The sequence below is a fragment of the Dermacentor albipictus genome, chromosome 9 (genome assembly GCF_038994185.2).
Source record: "Dermacentor albipictus isolate Rhodes 1998 colony chromosome 9, USDA_Dalb.pri_finalv2, whole genome shotgun sequence".
Taxonomy (NCBI): domain Eukaryota; kingdom Metazoa; phylum Arthropoda; class Arachnida; order Ixodida; family Ixodidae; genus Dermacentor; species Dermacentor albipictus.
Window position 1 is genome coordinate 115645501 of NC_091829.1, and position 15193 is coordinate 115660693.

At 46.7% G+C, this 15193-nt stretch overlaps 1 protein-coding gene across 2 annotated transcripts in view; it reads right to left on the bottom strand.

The window, feature by feature from the left end:
• LOC135913576 (GTP-binding protein Di-Ras2) overlaps positions 1-15193 on the bottom strand; it is a 432585-nt gene that overhangs the window by 10968 nt on the left and 406424 nt on the right. For both annotated transcript variants that reach the window (XM_070525282.1, XM_065446089.2), the window contains exons 2-3: positions 6067-6224; positions 1350-1529 (exon numbers count right to left, since the gene is read on the bottom strand). In XM_070525282.1, the coding sequence (XP_070381383.1) occupies positions 1350-1529; positions 6067-6204 (318 nt within the window). In that variant the 5' untranslated portion in view covers positions 6205-6224. The remainder of the gene's footprint in view (positions 1-1349; positions 1530-6066; positions 6225-15193) is intronic.

Genomic DNA, 15193 nt, shown 5'->3' on the forward strand with positions numbered 1-15193 from the left:
ACATTCAGTGCCGTTCCACTCGGTGAAGAAGGAGCACCAGCGAAGCTGTGTATGTGGGCCCCTCAACGCCTGCTTCACCTCCGCCGCGTGTCGGCCCGGTATGGCACTATCTTCCGGATTGGCCGACATATGAAAAATTGTTGTATACGGAGACGAGACCCACCAGAACCTGGCCATGAGCAGCTTCGCTGTAAATATTACGGGGCCTAAGAGGAAGTTTTAGCTCGGGCCCAACTCTAACGCGGCCTATTCAAATATATATAAAATGCAAAGACACTTTTCTGAGACAACCACCGGACCGATTTTAATGAAATTTGTTGCATTTGACAGAGAAAGTTAAATTGTAGTGATTGCTGGAAGCAGCATTTTGATTGAGGGCCTGAAATATAGAAGAAATTTTCGAAAATTGGTATGCATGAAAAAAGAAATAGAAGCACGAAGTTTACCAATTCCTAGCGCTGCACCAAGAACAGATATCGCAGTTATGTAAACTACATCCTTTAGAGCATTCAAAGTGAATAAATTGAATATGTCAGTGTATGTATTATGTGACTTTGTTACATTGATTACAGGGGTTTTGTAACCTCCTGATAACATATTCGTAGTTGAAAGCCATGCATAATAAATCATATTTGTCCACTTTAGATGTATTACTACACGCAATTTAGAGCGTTGCGATATCGTTTTCACTGCTGAGTTACAGAGCTTTAAACTTGATAGTACGCCTTTCTGAAAATTTGCGATTTTCAACAATTGTTACTCAGAAATTGATGGCCTAAACCAAACATTCGCTACCAAGCGTCACTAGATTTTTCCTTTTTGTTTAAAATGCGACAAACCTCACTAAAGTTGGTGCAGTGGTTACCGGAAAAAAACGACTTCTCCTTTCCCATGTATTTAGGAGCTTGGACTCGGGGTTCCTATCACTTTGCAAAGTCACAGAGCCGTTTGAAGTCAAAGGGACAAAGTTTAGCGAATTCCATGTGCAGTAGCCATCATTTTCATCTTGGTTAAATCGCTTTGCTTGCAGCACCCGCATTCACTAGCGCCGGGGTCCCCTCTCGCAAAACTTATGGGAAACTCTGGCTAGAACAATATACCAGAACGTTACGCCGATACCTTAAGTGGGGCTGCTATGTATGTATTTACTATCGTAATTACACGAAAGTCTTACTTCTTCTAACTTTTCAATTTTCCCATAGACTTGACCTTTTTGCACTCTGAGGATTACCACTATCGAGACCTTTCGCGACGGTGCCGGCCGGCCTAGCGAAACTCGGGGTGACATCACTCTACCGACGCTGTCTTTCTTTTTCTTTTGCGCGTCGTCTGCAAGGGATGGTGATCACCTCTCGTATGATTTCGAAGATGGGCCTGAGCTCCTCCAGGCTCTGGGCCGAGGTGATGGAGTAGACGAGGATGAACGCGTGCCCCCTGGAGATGTTGAGCCTCTGCATGGCGGGAAACTGGTGGCTGCCCGTCGTGTCCGTGATCTGGAGCGTGCACACGTTCTTGTTGCAGCTGATCACCTGCGACAGCGGCAGAAGCAGACGACGTCGAGAAAATGGACCACGAGCGACGCTTATCCCGTCGGCATCGTCCCGTGCCGTAGCACGGCGAAATTATGTTCCTGATGACATTGTATCTCACCACGGAACTTTCTAGGATAAACTGCACGCGTATTGTGCCTAGGTTCCAGTGTGTTGACGCACTGGAACAGTGGGTATACTTTCTTTTTTTTATTTGTTTTTTTATATCGCCGGAGAATATTTTGCGATTCGGCCGAATGAGGTGCGTTACCTGAAGAAGCGGACCTTACTTTCCCCAATTGGTGACGTTAAGGGAGCTTATTAAAATTATTTCTTTATGAACCTTTTAAATTATTCATTTTAGGGCGTGTGCGTTCCACTTGCAAAATTGAAGCCGAGCAGAAGCGAAATCATGTTTACGTCAGAGAAGCCTTCAGACTAGTGCCATTTTTGACATCCCTGCTTCCAAAATCTGCTAGAATACTGTACCGCAGCGACATTCAAGATCATTCCGAACTGCTCGACTTAGGCTTCTGCTATGCTGTTCCTTGAAACGTCCGTGCATTTGGTGGACCGCTTTGTGGCCGGATATATCGGAAGGGGTGCTAGGCTGGCGATTTCTGCCAAGCAGACCGTACGTCACTACATATGAGCTTCAGTTTCTGAATTGCAACATGTGCCCTAAAATCACTAATTAGAAAGGTAATTAGTGCAAATTAATTTTATTAACTACATGAACATTGTGATTTCTCGCTCAAGTAACGTCCGGTTCTTGCATATTTGAGGATTCAAAAAGCGGAACAGCGCTGTCACAGGCGATTTCTAAAAAAAAAAAAAGTCCATCGAACCAATAAACAAAGAGGTGGTGTGGTCAAACCTGGTTACAGTTAATGCACGTATAGTGAACGAACGGCTGTATTGGAGGTAAGCAATGGTCCCGATGACACACTCACGGGGCCCTGAATATTTTTTCTCTCAGAAAAAAACTGCGCGAAAAAGACGTAGACGATATAGAGAGGAACGATAAACACGGGCACAAACGCGTTTCTGTCTCGTTTCTCTCTATATCGCCTGCGTCTTTTTAGCACACTTTTTTGTTAAGATGGAACCACGCCAACTCGCCCAGGCCTCAGTTTTGACGTATATTTTTTGTCGCTGATACAGTGAATACGGCCGTAGGGCATAAGTGGATAGAAAAATACGTTTACTTACTACATAAAAAGGCACCAAGAGCTATTACTTCCTGAATATGACGGGGTAAACAATGATCGCATTTCCAATGCGTTTGGCACATTGTTTCAGTTACTTCGACAATTTGTGCGTGTATTGCTTGTCTTGCATTGTTATCAAGCTGGACGCCGCGCTTTGCTATGAGAGAAATGGTAGCAGCATTCCTACGCGCAAAGATTGCAGTCTGTGAATCCCCGTTTCAATAAAACGCCAATTTGTGCTCTTATGAATGGCGAGCAACTTGATCTGCTCAGAAAAATGTTAGCGCAGTCAGAAAACAAAAACAAAAACAAATGGTGAACAACGGCTATAGCGAAATTACTGATATGCGCGAATTTTTTCAGATCCCAATGACTTCGCTATAATGAGGTTCTGTTTTACATACACATTTATTCCTAAGAATGCAAACCGAACGCCATAAATGAGTAGCTCTGAGAGACAGAAGAGAAACAGAAAAAGAAGAAACCGTGAGGAGGTCAACCGGACATACGTCCGGTTTGTTACCCTGCGAAGGGAAAAGGGAGGAAAAGCAAGGTAGGGAGAAGGAGAGAGAGCGAGGGAGTTCCCAACAGTGTGCGCCAGATATGGTTGCAGGCGTCCACCACGGAACGCAAAGGAAGAATATTTTCAATGCAGCCCCGGGAAGCACGTGTAATGCCGATCGCAACGAGCTCCGTTTCTTTTACTGAACTACGGGATCATGAGAAAATAGGCGTCTGAAGGGCCTGCTATCCCGGTCATTTGAAGTTAATTCCTTTGAAGAAGGAATATAAAGAAATATAGAAACAGAAAGAAAAGGAAAGATGCAGGGAAATACCAGCGTATATAACTGAGCCATAGCCCTGCGGCACCGTATCAATAATCAGAGCACGACGAATCTGCAACCCGCGAACGTTTGTTTTCACGTTATTTCGAGAGAAAGAAGAAGCGACTAGCGGACTAAGGAGGTGGAGGAGGGGGCTGCGTGATGCTCGAGCACCGTCGTTTCTGCTTTCTCCGAGAGATGGCGCCACTTCCGCCAGAAAGGCGGCGGTGCCAGCGGGACCTAGAGGAGGGGCTTCTGTGAGAAAGGAGGTCATTCAGGAGGAAGGAGAGATGGAGGGAGAAGTAAACCGGGCGGTAGGATTTGCGATTCACGGGCGTTGTTCATAAATCGAACCTGATACACTGCCACTTGGGAAAAGGAGTTATCTTCGCATAGTTACCGTTAACTTCGAAACACCCCGAGAAGTACGAACGGGTCTTTCCCTAGCGAACGTTGCGAGAAAGATCGAACGTGCCGAAGGTGGGAGAGGTTGGGCGGCGGCCCTGCCCGGCTCGTCGGACAATGAACTCCATGGCGGCGGCCCCTTGACCGCGGGGTCTAGGTTGTCGACCCTGGTTCGGAGCGCGGAAGCGATCGCGCTCGCTTCCGGCTGCAAAAAGTGGCCTTGTGGCGGGCGTTACGCTAATGGTGTTGGGGCAGTCTGGGATTGTACCCTGAAGTGCGGATGTTTCGTCGTTAATTTTGCGAGAGCGAAAAAAAAAAAAAAGGGAGATAGATAGAGAGATGGACGAGGCAGAGGACAAGGGGGGTGGTCATTAAGAACTGATATATTCCGGGAAGTAAAGAAAAAGTTCATGTTCTACACATGCGTAGTAAGGTAAAAAATAAATAAAAAATAAGCATTAATAAATAAAAAAAGGCTGTGGCTTAGGTAAGGTTAAGCCCAGGATGCGAAACATACTAGCCTTTATTTTAGTTGTTGAACCACTGTTTAGCCTGGTGAACTGCTGTTGCTTGGCTATATTTGGTTCGGCTAGACGAAGAAACAACTCATGCATTACTTCTTCGCCTTCAAGAGTGGAACGCGACAGCGTTCCCGTCGACCCGCCAAGGGGTGTAAGACAATGGGCTACAGGGCAGCGACTACGCGTCCCGCATTGGACGCGGTGAGCGTCGAGCAAAGCAGCGTTCGGCGCGGCAACGAAATGTGCGCCTGAGCAAGAGACGCACGCCTTAGAAACAGCGCGTTTCTAAGGCAACACCGCATTCACTAGAGGCGCTTTTGTACCGCTTTGAAGCGTTGTACTCGTGGCTCAGTGGTAGCGTCTCCGTCCCACACTCCGGAGACCCTGGTTCGATTCCCACCCAGCCCGTCTTGCAAGAGTTGAGCCAAAGCCACTTCTCCTCTGTCGTGACGTCACGGTGTCACGTGATTTCATGGTCACCGCCGCGCCTGAGGAGCTGGGTTGAGCCCTCGTAATATGCTTCGCATAAAAGGAAAGTCATAGTATCTTCACCACAGCTTAAATCTCATTACATAAGTCTTTCTAGCAATTTATTCTCGACCTTTTTCAATTCACGGACTACTTACTCATTAGGTCCAAAATCAACACGGAGGTTAGGAAGGATGCAGTAGTGTACGATTTCGATTTTATTGCATTTTGCTCGCATAATTGCGGGGCCGATAATGTAACTCGCGGCATTGCGTTTAGCAACATAACGCTTTACACACAGAGTGCTTGTAGAAAGATTTCAGAATTCACGTCTGACCTGGCACCATGATCTTCGCACTTTCCTCATATATGCGACCTCGAAACACTCCGAAGCCCTCGATAGCTACCGGCACATTTGACGAGCACTAATTCTTTTCGATTATTGCGCTGATTACAAGTGCGCAGGTGCACGCAGAATAAGGCGTCTATATATTTTTTAAACAGTCCCTACCTCCACTATAACGATTTACAAACTCATAGTAATAACTTGCTTCTTGAGTTTAGTATTTTAAGCGCGTGAAAGATTTTTCATCTCGTGTTGCTCTGAAACCGTGCATTTTGCAGTAATTATCAGCGAAGTCTAAAATGGTTGGACAGAGAAAAATATAATTGATATACTGCCACAGATACATGCGTTTTCATGCATTGATATACTTTTTTGGCAAAAACACTTAATTTATTTTCATTTCCCTATTCGGTACTAATAATTAGAGAATGATTAGTGCTTCTGTGTCAGCCACTTCCTACATTGGACCGGGTCAACCTAGCGGTGACCCATCACACTGCTTCAGTTGCTATGGCACATAGCTGTCAGGTACGAGGTCACAGGTTTGACTTCCCGCAGCAGAAGCCGCTCTTCGATGGGGGCGAAACGCAAGGACGCTTGTGTATTTTTATTTTGGAGCACGTCAAATAACCCTTGGCCCTCCTCAATAGGGGTCTCTCACATACACAATCTTTTTTTTCACTTGGAGTCGCTCAGTCCCGCTGGTCCATCATTCAATCAACCTAGCAGTGCTTGCAGAAAGCGGTGCGGAATGCAGCTTACCTGTCTGTAGGTGTCTTCAATGGTGGGGATGTAGCTTTCCCGGAACGTTCCTTTGACAAAGCGTAGCACCAGGGAGCTCTTCCCGACACCGCCGGCTCCAAACACTACAACCCTGTAGTCGTTGCTCTGTTCAGGCATGCTCGGTCTCCTACGATGCTCTGGGTTCGATCCCGCAAGGGGCAGCAGGAGTTGGGAAGGAAGTAGAAGAGGAAGAGGTTGTAGGGCGGAAGTGAAAAAGAGTACAAAAAGCTCTCGCAAGAAGCCTGGGAGCGATTCGAAGAGGGCTACTACAATCGCGCCCGTGAGCAACTGGCTAGTGATGCAGTGGATCAAGCGCCACCCCACTTCTTTTTCTTTCTTTTCCCGCGCTTTTCGACTTCGGTATCACGCGCGCGCGCGCCGCTCCGCTCGCCTCAGGGAACGCGGAAGTGTGAGCGCGCCAAGATGCTGCTCGCCTTTTGACAGGCGTCGTCCCTTCCCCGACAGCGCCCGCGCTTTCCTTTTTTTAACCCGCGCTATCCCCAGTGACCTCCTTTCCCGCGCGTGGTTTCGGGGCTCTCGCGGTCTGCGCTTTCCCGCGCGCGCGCTCTATGGGGGACAAGGAACTCACAATACGGGGCAGGGTGCGGCGAACGCGACGAGACATGGCGCCACCGCGTCGCTCCCTCTTTCCCATTGGCCGAGCCCGGGCAGTGACGTAACCGGCGGGCGCCTATCGGGCTGTTACACTTCGTTCTCGCGCCCGATCGTCTGCTCGAGCGCTTCTCCATGTTGGTGTCCGTGCCTTCGCTGAGTACTTCGCAAGTTCTTTGCCGTTTTGTTGTTGTTTTTCACTCGCGGCAAGGACTTGTGGGTATCGTACTGGACTTTTTTATCCCTCTCCTTCCAGTATTGCTGGTTTCTTTTACTTGGACACACACTCTGAGCCGGTTCCGTTGAGGAAGTGCGGAGGAAGGAGAAGCGTGCGGCTTCCTTACGGGACGGCCGCCAGTTGTTATGGGTTTCCTTTTTTTGCACGGAGACGCCCGAGACAGCGCGGCGCCGCCTGGAATCTAATTTGGCGTAGCGCCCGCTGCTGTACGGAGGACGCCGGACCGACATCGGCAGACGATCAGGCGCCGGATCAAAGTGTGACACAGACCGCAATCTGTCGCCTTTATTATTACATGTGCGCGTCGGAGAGTTTGGTACAATCGCTGAAGCCGGCTACTGCTCGTCGCTTTGTCAAAAAGCACGCATCAGAAGTCAGACCGGCTCAAAACAGTCAGACAAAGGAATAATGATAAAAACGTAAACAATAACTGGATCTGTTGGCCACCTTGGTCAATGAAAGTTTAAACGAGCGCACTGTACGATACGACAAGATCGTTGAAACTGAATTGATTTGATATTGTGAGTTGTGGAATTATGGAATAAACACTCATAGCGCAGCAAGTAATGGTAGTTTCGAAAGCAAAACACATATGAATTAAAATGAACCGCAGCCATTGTCTATTCATCAAGCACCACACAGACGAAACGAAGATACTCGAGGATTAATTGCGCGTTCTGAACCGGAGACCGCCACCATTCAAAAAGAGGAAAGCTTTGGAATTGTCGGCGCTGCACTGACGTACCGGCGCTGATGATTAAATACGAAATTTGAGAACAATGTTTGGCCTTCCGGTTGGTTACTACTAATTAACCTTTTTTTTTGCGTGATATAAATGATGATAGGGCTCGGAAATGATGCTTCTCAAGCCTATAGCGATTTACTGTGGCTCTTCAGGATCCCTTTAAAAGCCGGAATCGCTGCTCCTGTAAAGGTTACTTTACCTTTGTCGCGCTTGATGTGAGGAGAAAACAAACACGCGCAACATATTTTATTAATTCTAAAGAATACTTGGCATTACCTACGTTCATCGCAAATAAAGCTAGAACTAGAAAAAGGATCTTTCATTCTTTGCGAAACAAGATATTTCCACAGGTTGCAAAATAAAAGCAAGACGCTTCTGTTCGCTTCAAATTTAGGAGAATGGTTCTTGCATTCTTTAAGGTATAATTTATATGCATGATTCCTGTGAATTTCACAGATCCCACACTTGTGTTGCAATTTAGATGACACCAAGCGTCCGCAGTGTGGTTAATGATATATAACGTATTTCATTGAGCCCAATTGCAAGGGACAATTAATTTCCAAGAATTACTAGAGCTTTGCTGCATGTCCTGAATGAACTATTCTTGCGTTCTGAACTTCTTTGGTGCTATTTGTCGCTTTTCTTTGTCTTTCAAATTTCCTTGTAAAATCGCTAGAGGGAATCCTAGCACTGCGACTCTTCAGCCGCCATGCGAATGACTTGTGATATTTGTCCAGTCCACGTGATTGCGACTTCAGGCGTTCTCATGACGTTACTTAACACGCTTTATGTTTCTGAATTTAAAAGCATTATTCTTTCTCTAAATCCACGAACGTAACAAGTTTATATGCACGTGTATAATAATAGAAAATTGTTTGATTTGTACCACAACAATTTGTTGAACATGATCAATACCCTACAGCCGCAAAGTCATTTCAGCCCGGAAGGGCAGAGCTTGCACAAATCCTTTTGCCACTAGCCACCATTTTCATGCTGGCCGAGCGGCCATCCTTCCTGCGCCCGCACACACTGACGCCACATCTCCCTCTAGTGAAATTTGTCGCAAACCCCTTCGTTCATGGTGAACCGACCCAGCGTCGATCGCTTTCCGTCTTTCACGCCGGTGTCCCTGACACGGCGGCAACGCTGATTGACCCGGCATTTGCAGAAATGAAAAAAGAACAAAAAGGGGGGGGGGTGAGCATGGCAGGGAACCAATTTCAGAGCCTCGCCTTCACCGACTTGACGAAGGCTCTCGCTTTGTCGACGGTAGCACTGTGCGTTTACGTAAGCCGCATCGTCTTCGTTGTCGTTATTTCTGGTCGCTAGAAGATGATGCGTCGCACAGATCTGTTACTTCCCTCAAGGTGACCGCTTGCCGAAATGTAGCTATATGGAGGACAGCGTAACACGGTTGCAAGCAGTGACTTAGTTGTGTCTTTTGTTGACGTGGTAAGAAGAGCTGGATAGGACAAGCGGTGTCCTTCGGAAAACAGGACCCTTTACTTGACCTATTGTTTCTATTGTTTCATGTCTCGTTTTTCATATTTTTTACAGCGAGGCTGTATATGGCTAGGACTCCACGAATTTTTCGTGTTTGTGCGTCAACAATAAAAAAAGTGAGCGTGGGCCGGTCCCGAAGGTAGTGCAATACCGGGCCGACCCATGGCGGAAGTGAAGCAGGCTTCAAGCAATCCGCCCCTAATAATAGGCACGAGCAGGAGGCGTTGCCATATACGCAAAGGACAAAATGTATGTGCAACCATGCATACACCCTTGCCTTGCAAGAGGACAATGGCACCGCCTGTGCAAACGAAAGACGTAGTAATTGTGATATCCATTGTGTGTATGTATCTCCAGTCACACCCAAGTATGATATCGGGAAGTTCATGACCACACACTTTGCCTGGGCTAGCAGTGATGACATTACCACTGTGATCGTCGTTGGAGGCGTCAATGTGGACATTTCAAAAGCAGGCAAGAAATGGTTCACTCCGTCTGGGCTAGAAGAGTTCGGTTTGAAGTGCCACACCAATCCATCTGACTGAACTACTCAACAACGGTCGTGAACAGATTTAACTTTGGCCAATACTCTGTCTAAGGTTGTAACCGAACCAATCAGTGTGTATTACAGTAATCAGAAAGCTGTTGTCACTACCATTACGGAATGATGAAAATTAGTTCGTGCACTTTTCTCTAACCCCGTGTGATGTCCTATAGCTTCGCTGGTGATCCACCTTTCCAGACTGGAATGGCTCCTCAATTTTTGTGTCCCATTCCAATCTGTGAAGGTGGATAACCAGCGAAGCTGTAGCACATCACACAGAATTAGACAAAATGGCTTCTCATTTTTTTTTCTTCTGGCGCTTTTAGGCCACACTTGGCCCTTGCGCCATTCCAACACTACATATCATCATCAATTTTTTGTTCCTTGGCTCCGTGAGAAAGAGTGTCATAAAAAAAAAAGAAGAATGCTGAACCACAATATCATCTTCGAAAGCGCTCACCATAACGTGGATAAACATTTCGCACTTTAAATCTGCGTTTTCTGCGCACTTGCTGGAGCACTGCGATTTGCATGTCTGCTTCGCCCTCGTTACAACTTATGGCGGCCGTGTGCGGAATGGTGTCAGTCGAATGCGCTGTTATCTGCTTTACGAGTGACGTAGATCGCCGCACGTATGAAACGCTTGTTCCCGAGCCTCACGGGCTTTGTTTTTTGCACGGTGCAGAAAATCACGCGTAAAAGTCCCTTTTTGCGTCTATTCGCGTTCTCTAGACGTTGTCGTTGTGCAGCTGATCTTCATGCACGTGTGCGTTTTTTTTCGTAACCGTAACCGGATTCCTTGATGAAAATAACAAATATAAAATAAAAGGGACGCGTGGCGTGCTCAAAATGCACATGTTTGCAACTCATTTGCATGCGAAGAGTCTTGCTCAGCTATACGGGCGGGGTAATAACTTTGACCCGATGCGTGAGTAACTAGAACTGGGTCAGATGACTGGCAGTTAGAAACGCCGAACTGCTTTTGCTTCGTGTGCACTGCTGTAATGTATACTACTGGCCAGTTTTTCGTCGGGAAAAAGCGGCATCGTGATATGCTCGCTTTCAGCCTCTCCTGCAAACGCCGCTAAAATGGTTCTGTCACACACTTCATAACAAAATGGGCCGTTTGCTTGTGCGAGTTCCTTCTCAGACTAGACTTCCAATCAAGTCAAATGTTGACGACTCTCCCAAAAAGCCTATGTCGCCCCCTCTAAAGAAACAAAACAAGAAAGACCGCGTGATCCTAAACTAATATCTATTTATAAACTGTTAGATTACCCGTCTTGACTAATCATTACCTGATCATGTCAAGAAAACAGACTGCGTTACTAATGGGAAAATACGTAATGTTTATGCACTTAGGTGAATACCTTACGCCTTGTTGCCTATATTGGTTGGGAATATTGGTTGGGAATTTAGCAAACTCAGGTATAATGAATAATGTCCCATTAAGATCTAAAATCACGAGTACGAAAATGTGAGAAATTTTATGTATTACCCACAATTCTCACGGGAGCTGAAAGATCCCACGCCAAGTGTTCCTCCTAGTAATATTTTTAGGGAACTCTGTGCGACAGAGAACGCGTTCAGCCCTCAGGAAAGCAGCGGCGGGTCATCGCACGCGAAAACGGGATAGCGAACATGTGCGGCCAGTAGTGAGGAGAGAGAGAGAAAAGATGGAGACGAGGGAGGGACGACAGGGAACACTCGGGCAGGAGGTGACTGGGTCGTCTTTAAAACTGTCATCATATCGGCAGGCGGTCTCACATTGGGGAAGGGCGCATCGGGAAGCACGAGGCGAAGAGGAGCTGCTGTGTTTCGGGGTAAGGGAAAAATCTCTGTAGGGGATAAAAAGGGGAAAACGTTTGAGGCTATCGCACTCTTGCGAGAGGCCCCAGTCTTCGGGGCGCCGAAGGAAGCGGGTCGTGCTCCACTGTGCTCCAACATAGGTGCGCGTAAGGGCACGAGTGCGGAAACGCGGGGCAGGGTGCGAAGAACAAAGCGATGGGGGAGGGGGATTTCGGGGAAGCGTGAGTTCAGGAAGCAGGGACGAAGTGGGGGAAAACAGGGACCGGGGCAAGCAAGGGGAAGAGAGTGAGGGAAGAGAAGCCCCGCCATGGTTTGCCCGGGGACCCCGCTTCGTCAAAAGAGCCCGCCCTGGATTCCCGGGCCCCGGGTCGTTGACCCGGGTACCGCCGTCGAGTGCGGTGGCGGCGTGCCGGTGCAGGTAACGCGCATCGATTGGATGCGTGCGCGCCCATAGCCCTTTCCCTATATCCCGCGAATCTTCTCCCTTTTAACCTAGCGAGCGCGCTGTCTCGTTCCGGCGCGTTTGAGGCTACTTTCCCGCGTTTATGTTTTTAAAAATTTTTTTGGTACTTACAGTGCCCTGCGTGTTTTCTACGACTTTTTTACGGGTGCCCATGCGAAAACACGTGTGCATGTGCTTAAGCGTCCGCATGTTTGCACTCGGCTATTATTCTGCACGTTGTTCCTTGTGTTGCAAGCCTGTCGCTTCGCCGCTTGGAGGCGTGCCTTCTCGACTGGAGCGTGCTCCACTCTCTCCTGCACCTGTTTCTACTTCCGGTTACCTGACTTCCGGGTGAGAGGGTCGTCAGTGACAGCGAGCGCGTGCGCGCATTGTACCGGCGCGTCTTCGATAAAGCAGGTGCAAAGAAAAGTGAAGAGAAACTACTACTTTGTTGTCACCTGTACAGAGATGCAATAATGTCATCCTCTGTGACAATCCCCGAGTTGTGATGCATGACTTAGGGTTCTGCTTCATGTATGTTCTTGTTACAATATGTATTTACCGTCGACTCATCGAAATGTGACTGGTTCGGTTTGGCGTGATGAGCGTTCATCTTAATTTCCTTTCTTGTTCTCGAAATTAAAACCAACATACGAGTCTTTGCCACTAATGGTAGCGAAGGCTAATATTTTTCACCTCGCAATCAAGCTACAAAGAACGCAGGAAGTTTATCTGCGAGCATAAACTAAGAGCTTTCAGAGGGAAGCCTCGGGGACAGTGAATTTTTTTCTAGCAATACAAATAATAATATTTATCGAAATACTATCTAAAACGACATAAGGCCTAACAAGTGTCCCGGAGCCTTATGGCATGGTAGCATATACAGCACATAAAAAATTATAGCTAAAGAAATGCATATAGATACAAATTATACAAAAGAACAATGTATGCATATTGACTCGTAATGAAGTCGAATGTGTGACGGAAGCCCGTCTGGTCGGGATGATACATTTTTAATGGAGCGGTGAGAACACCAACAAAAAAAGAAAATAAAAAAAGAAAGGGAAAAAGAAAAAAGATTTTCACTCATTGCGAATAAAGCTGCCGGGGGGAGGCGAAACGTTATTAATTTTAAGATCCATTTTTTGCTGGTGTCCTGACACCTCCCTTAAAAATGGACTCAAAATATGACTCTTTTGAGTCGTATTACAATAATCATTAATACAACTTTGGTATTTCAGCTGATGCAGCACATAGTTTAGAAACATGCCGCAAAAACACATTCATACATGCATATAGATATACTGAAGTACACGCCTTTGCATATCCGCGTATTCATATCCATGTTCCCTTTACATAGACAGGACAGAGAGTGGAAGAACAAAGACACACTACCGAGTCCATTTCTGCTAGAAGTACAGTCTAGGCGTAGATATTGGGTGGCAAGAGACTTCAAAACTTGCATGGTGAAGTTTATTTAAGAGTCACTGCATATTGTAAGGTAACGACTGTATCTTCGGTATCGGCCCGTTGTTGTCGGTGTACGGACATCGATACGCTTGAAACTAACCATATACAGCTTCGCTGCAGAAAATGAAACGCTGTGCGTCTTAGGGGACCAATACGTAAGTATTTCGACATTAGTGACCACTATCGTTTGCGCAAGGTTAGTACGCACAGTACCGCTTTGGAGCGACTTTTCAGTGTCGCTGCAGATGCCTGCAGAAGAAAATGAAAGACGATGACCTGCAAGAAACCTTAAAAAGCAACGGGGAAAATAAACAACATGAGAATGGCTGCAGAGGACGCACTGAAAGAGCCAGGGCAGCTTGTTCTAGTTACTGTATTCGTGCGCTGCATATATCAGTTGGAAGGAAATTAACGTAAACGTAATCGATTACCTTTAGTAGTTGAGCAGATACATGACCTTTGCTTCTGTTTGTTTTTCAAGTGTTAACTATCGAAAATTGGCGTACTCGAAGGGAGCCCTAGCTAACAAGTGCAATAAAACCGAAAAAAAAGAGCCAGTAATGTTACTAAACACTGTGAAAACAAGTGTATAACAAAAAAAACAGAGCAATATAAAAGCAACTCTACGGATCATTAAAGAAATATTAAAAAAAAACGCTCGGTTCTAAGAGCACCAGAACACAAACCAATAAAAAAAGATGACGAGGGAACATCGAGAAATTTAAAAATTCACTTTTGTTAGTGTGCACCGCGAATTTACGAATTCATGGTTATGGGCTTATGCCAGGCATTTTAAAAGAAAATCCGCGAAGTTGGCCCTAGTGTGAAGGTGAATAGGAGCCGCCATTCTTTCCTATGCAGTAAATATAGCAGTCTGTGTTTTGTTAAGAGCTGCAACCTTATGATTGATGTTTCATCGCCCACGCAATGTAAGCCCATGCCAATTCTGTATCAGCAACCTGGTTACACGGCAGCAACTCGCAATCTCGTCTGAGCGACGGTACATCACACGCGAGCGCATTACGAGACGTCAATTACGTGTCGTACGTCACACAGCTTGCTGACACAGTCAGGCAGCACGCCGAGCATAAAAAAGCCACCCGTCAAGTCGAGCACAAGATTATTCGCAAGTACGGGTCGAGGCTGGGCCATTTGCAGAGCAGGAAGCGACGATGTTCCGTGGCACCAGACGAAAAAAAAATGAATAAAGACAAACGTAGATGGCGCTGGACTACACGTCGGCGCTTGTCGTGTTTGTCTAGTCGTCTGACGAGTTGTTATAACCGCTACCGGCCCGACTACGCCCTCGCCGGTATTGTTTCCTTCCGCTTCAGGAATCGATTAACCGCTGCGACCCAGACGCTCGCTTCAGCGTGGTTAGCCTCGTGTGTTTGATTTAGGTGCCTACATTCCACGTTCCTTCTTTTCTTGTTTCCCCGGATTTACTCAACCTCTTTCTTTTTTTGTTCCCGAAACTGCCTACATTATTCTTCCCTACATTCCCCCTCCCTGCCTTCCGGCGCCAGGTAGGTGCCCTTGTTCCCTTCTTTTTTTATGCACTGGTTTCCCTGAGGCCTACTTCGACTCGCCGTGCTCTGCAGTATCGTCTTAATGCTCACTGGGCAGTTCTTGTGGCATTCATTGTTGCTTGATTTGAAGACTGGCACAATTTTCTTTTCCCTGGAACAGAAATATTTTAAGGTAGATTTCCCATCGATTCCGTCTACAGCATCATTTACCTTT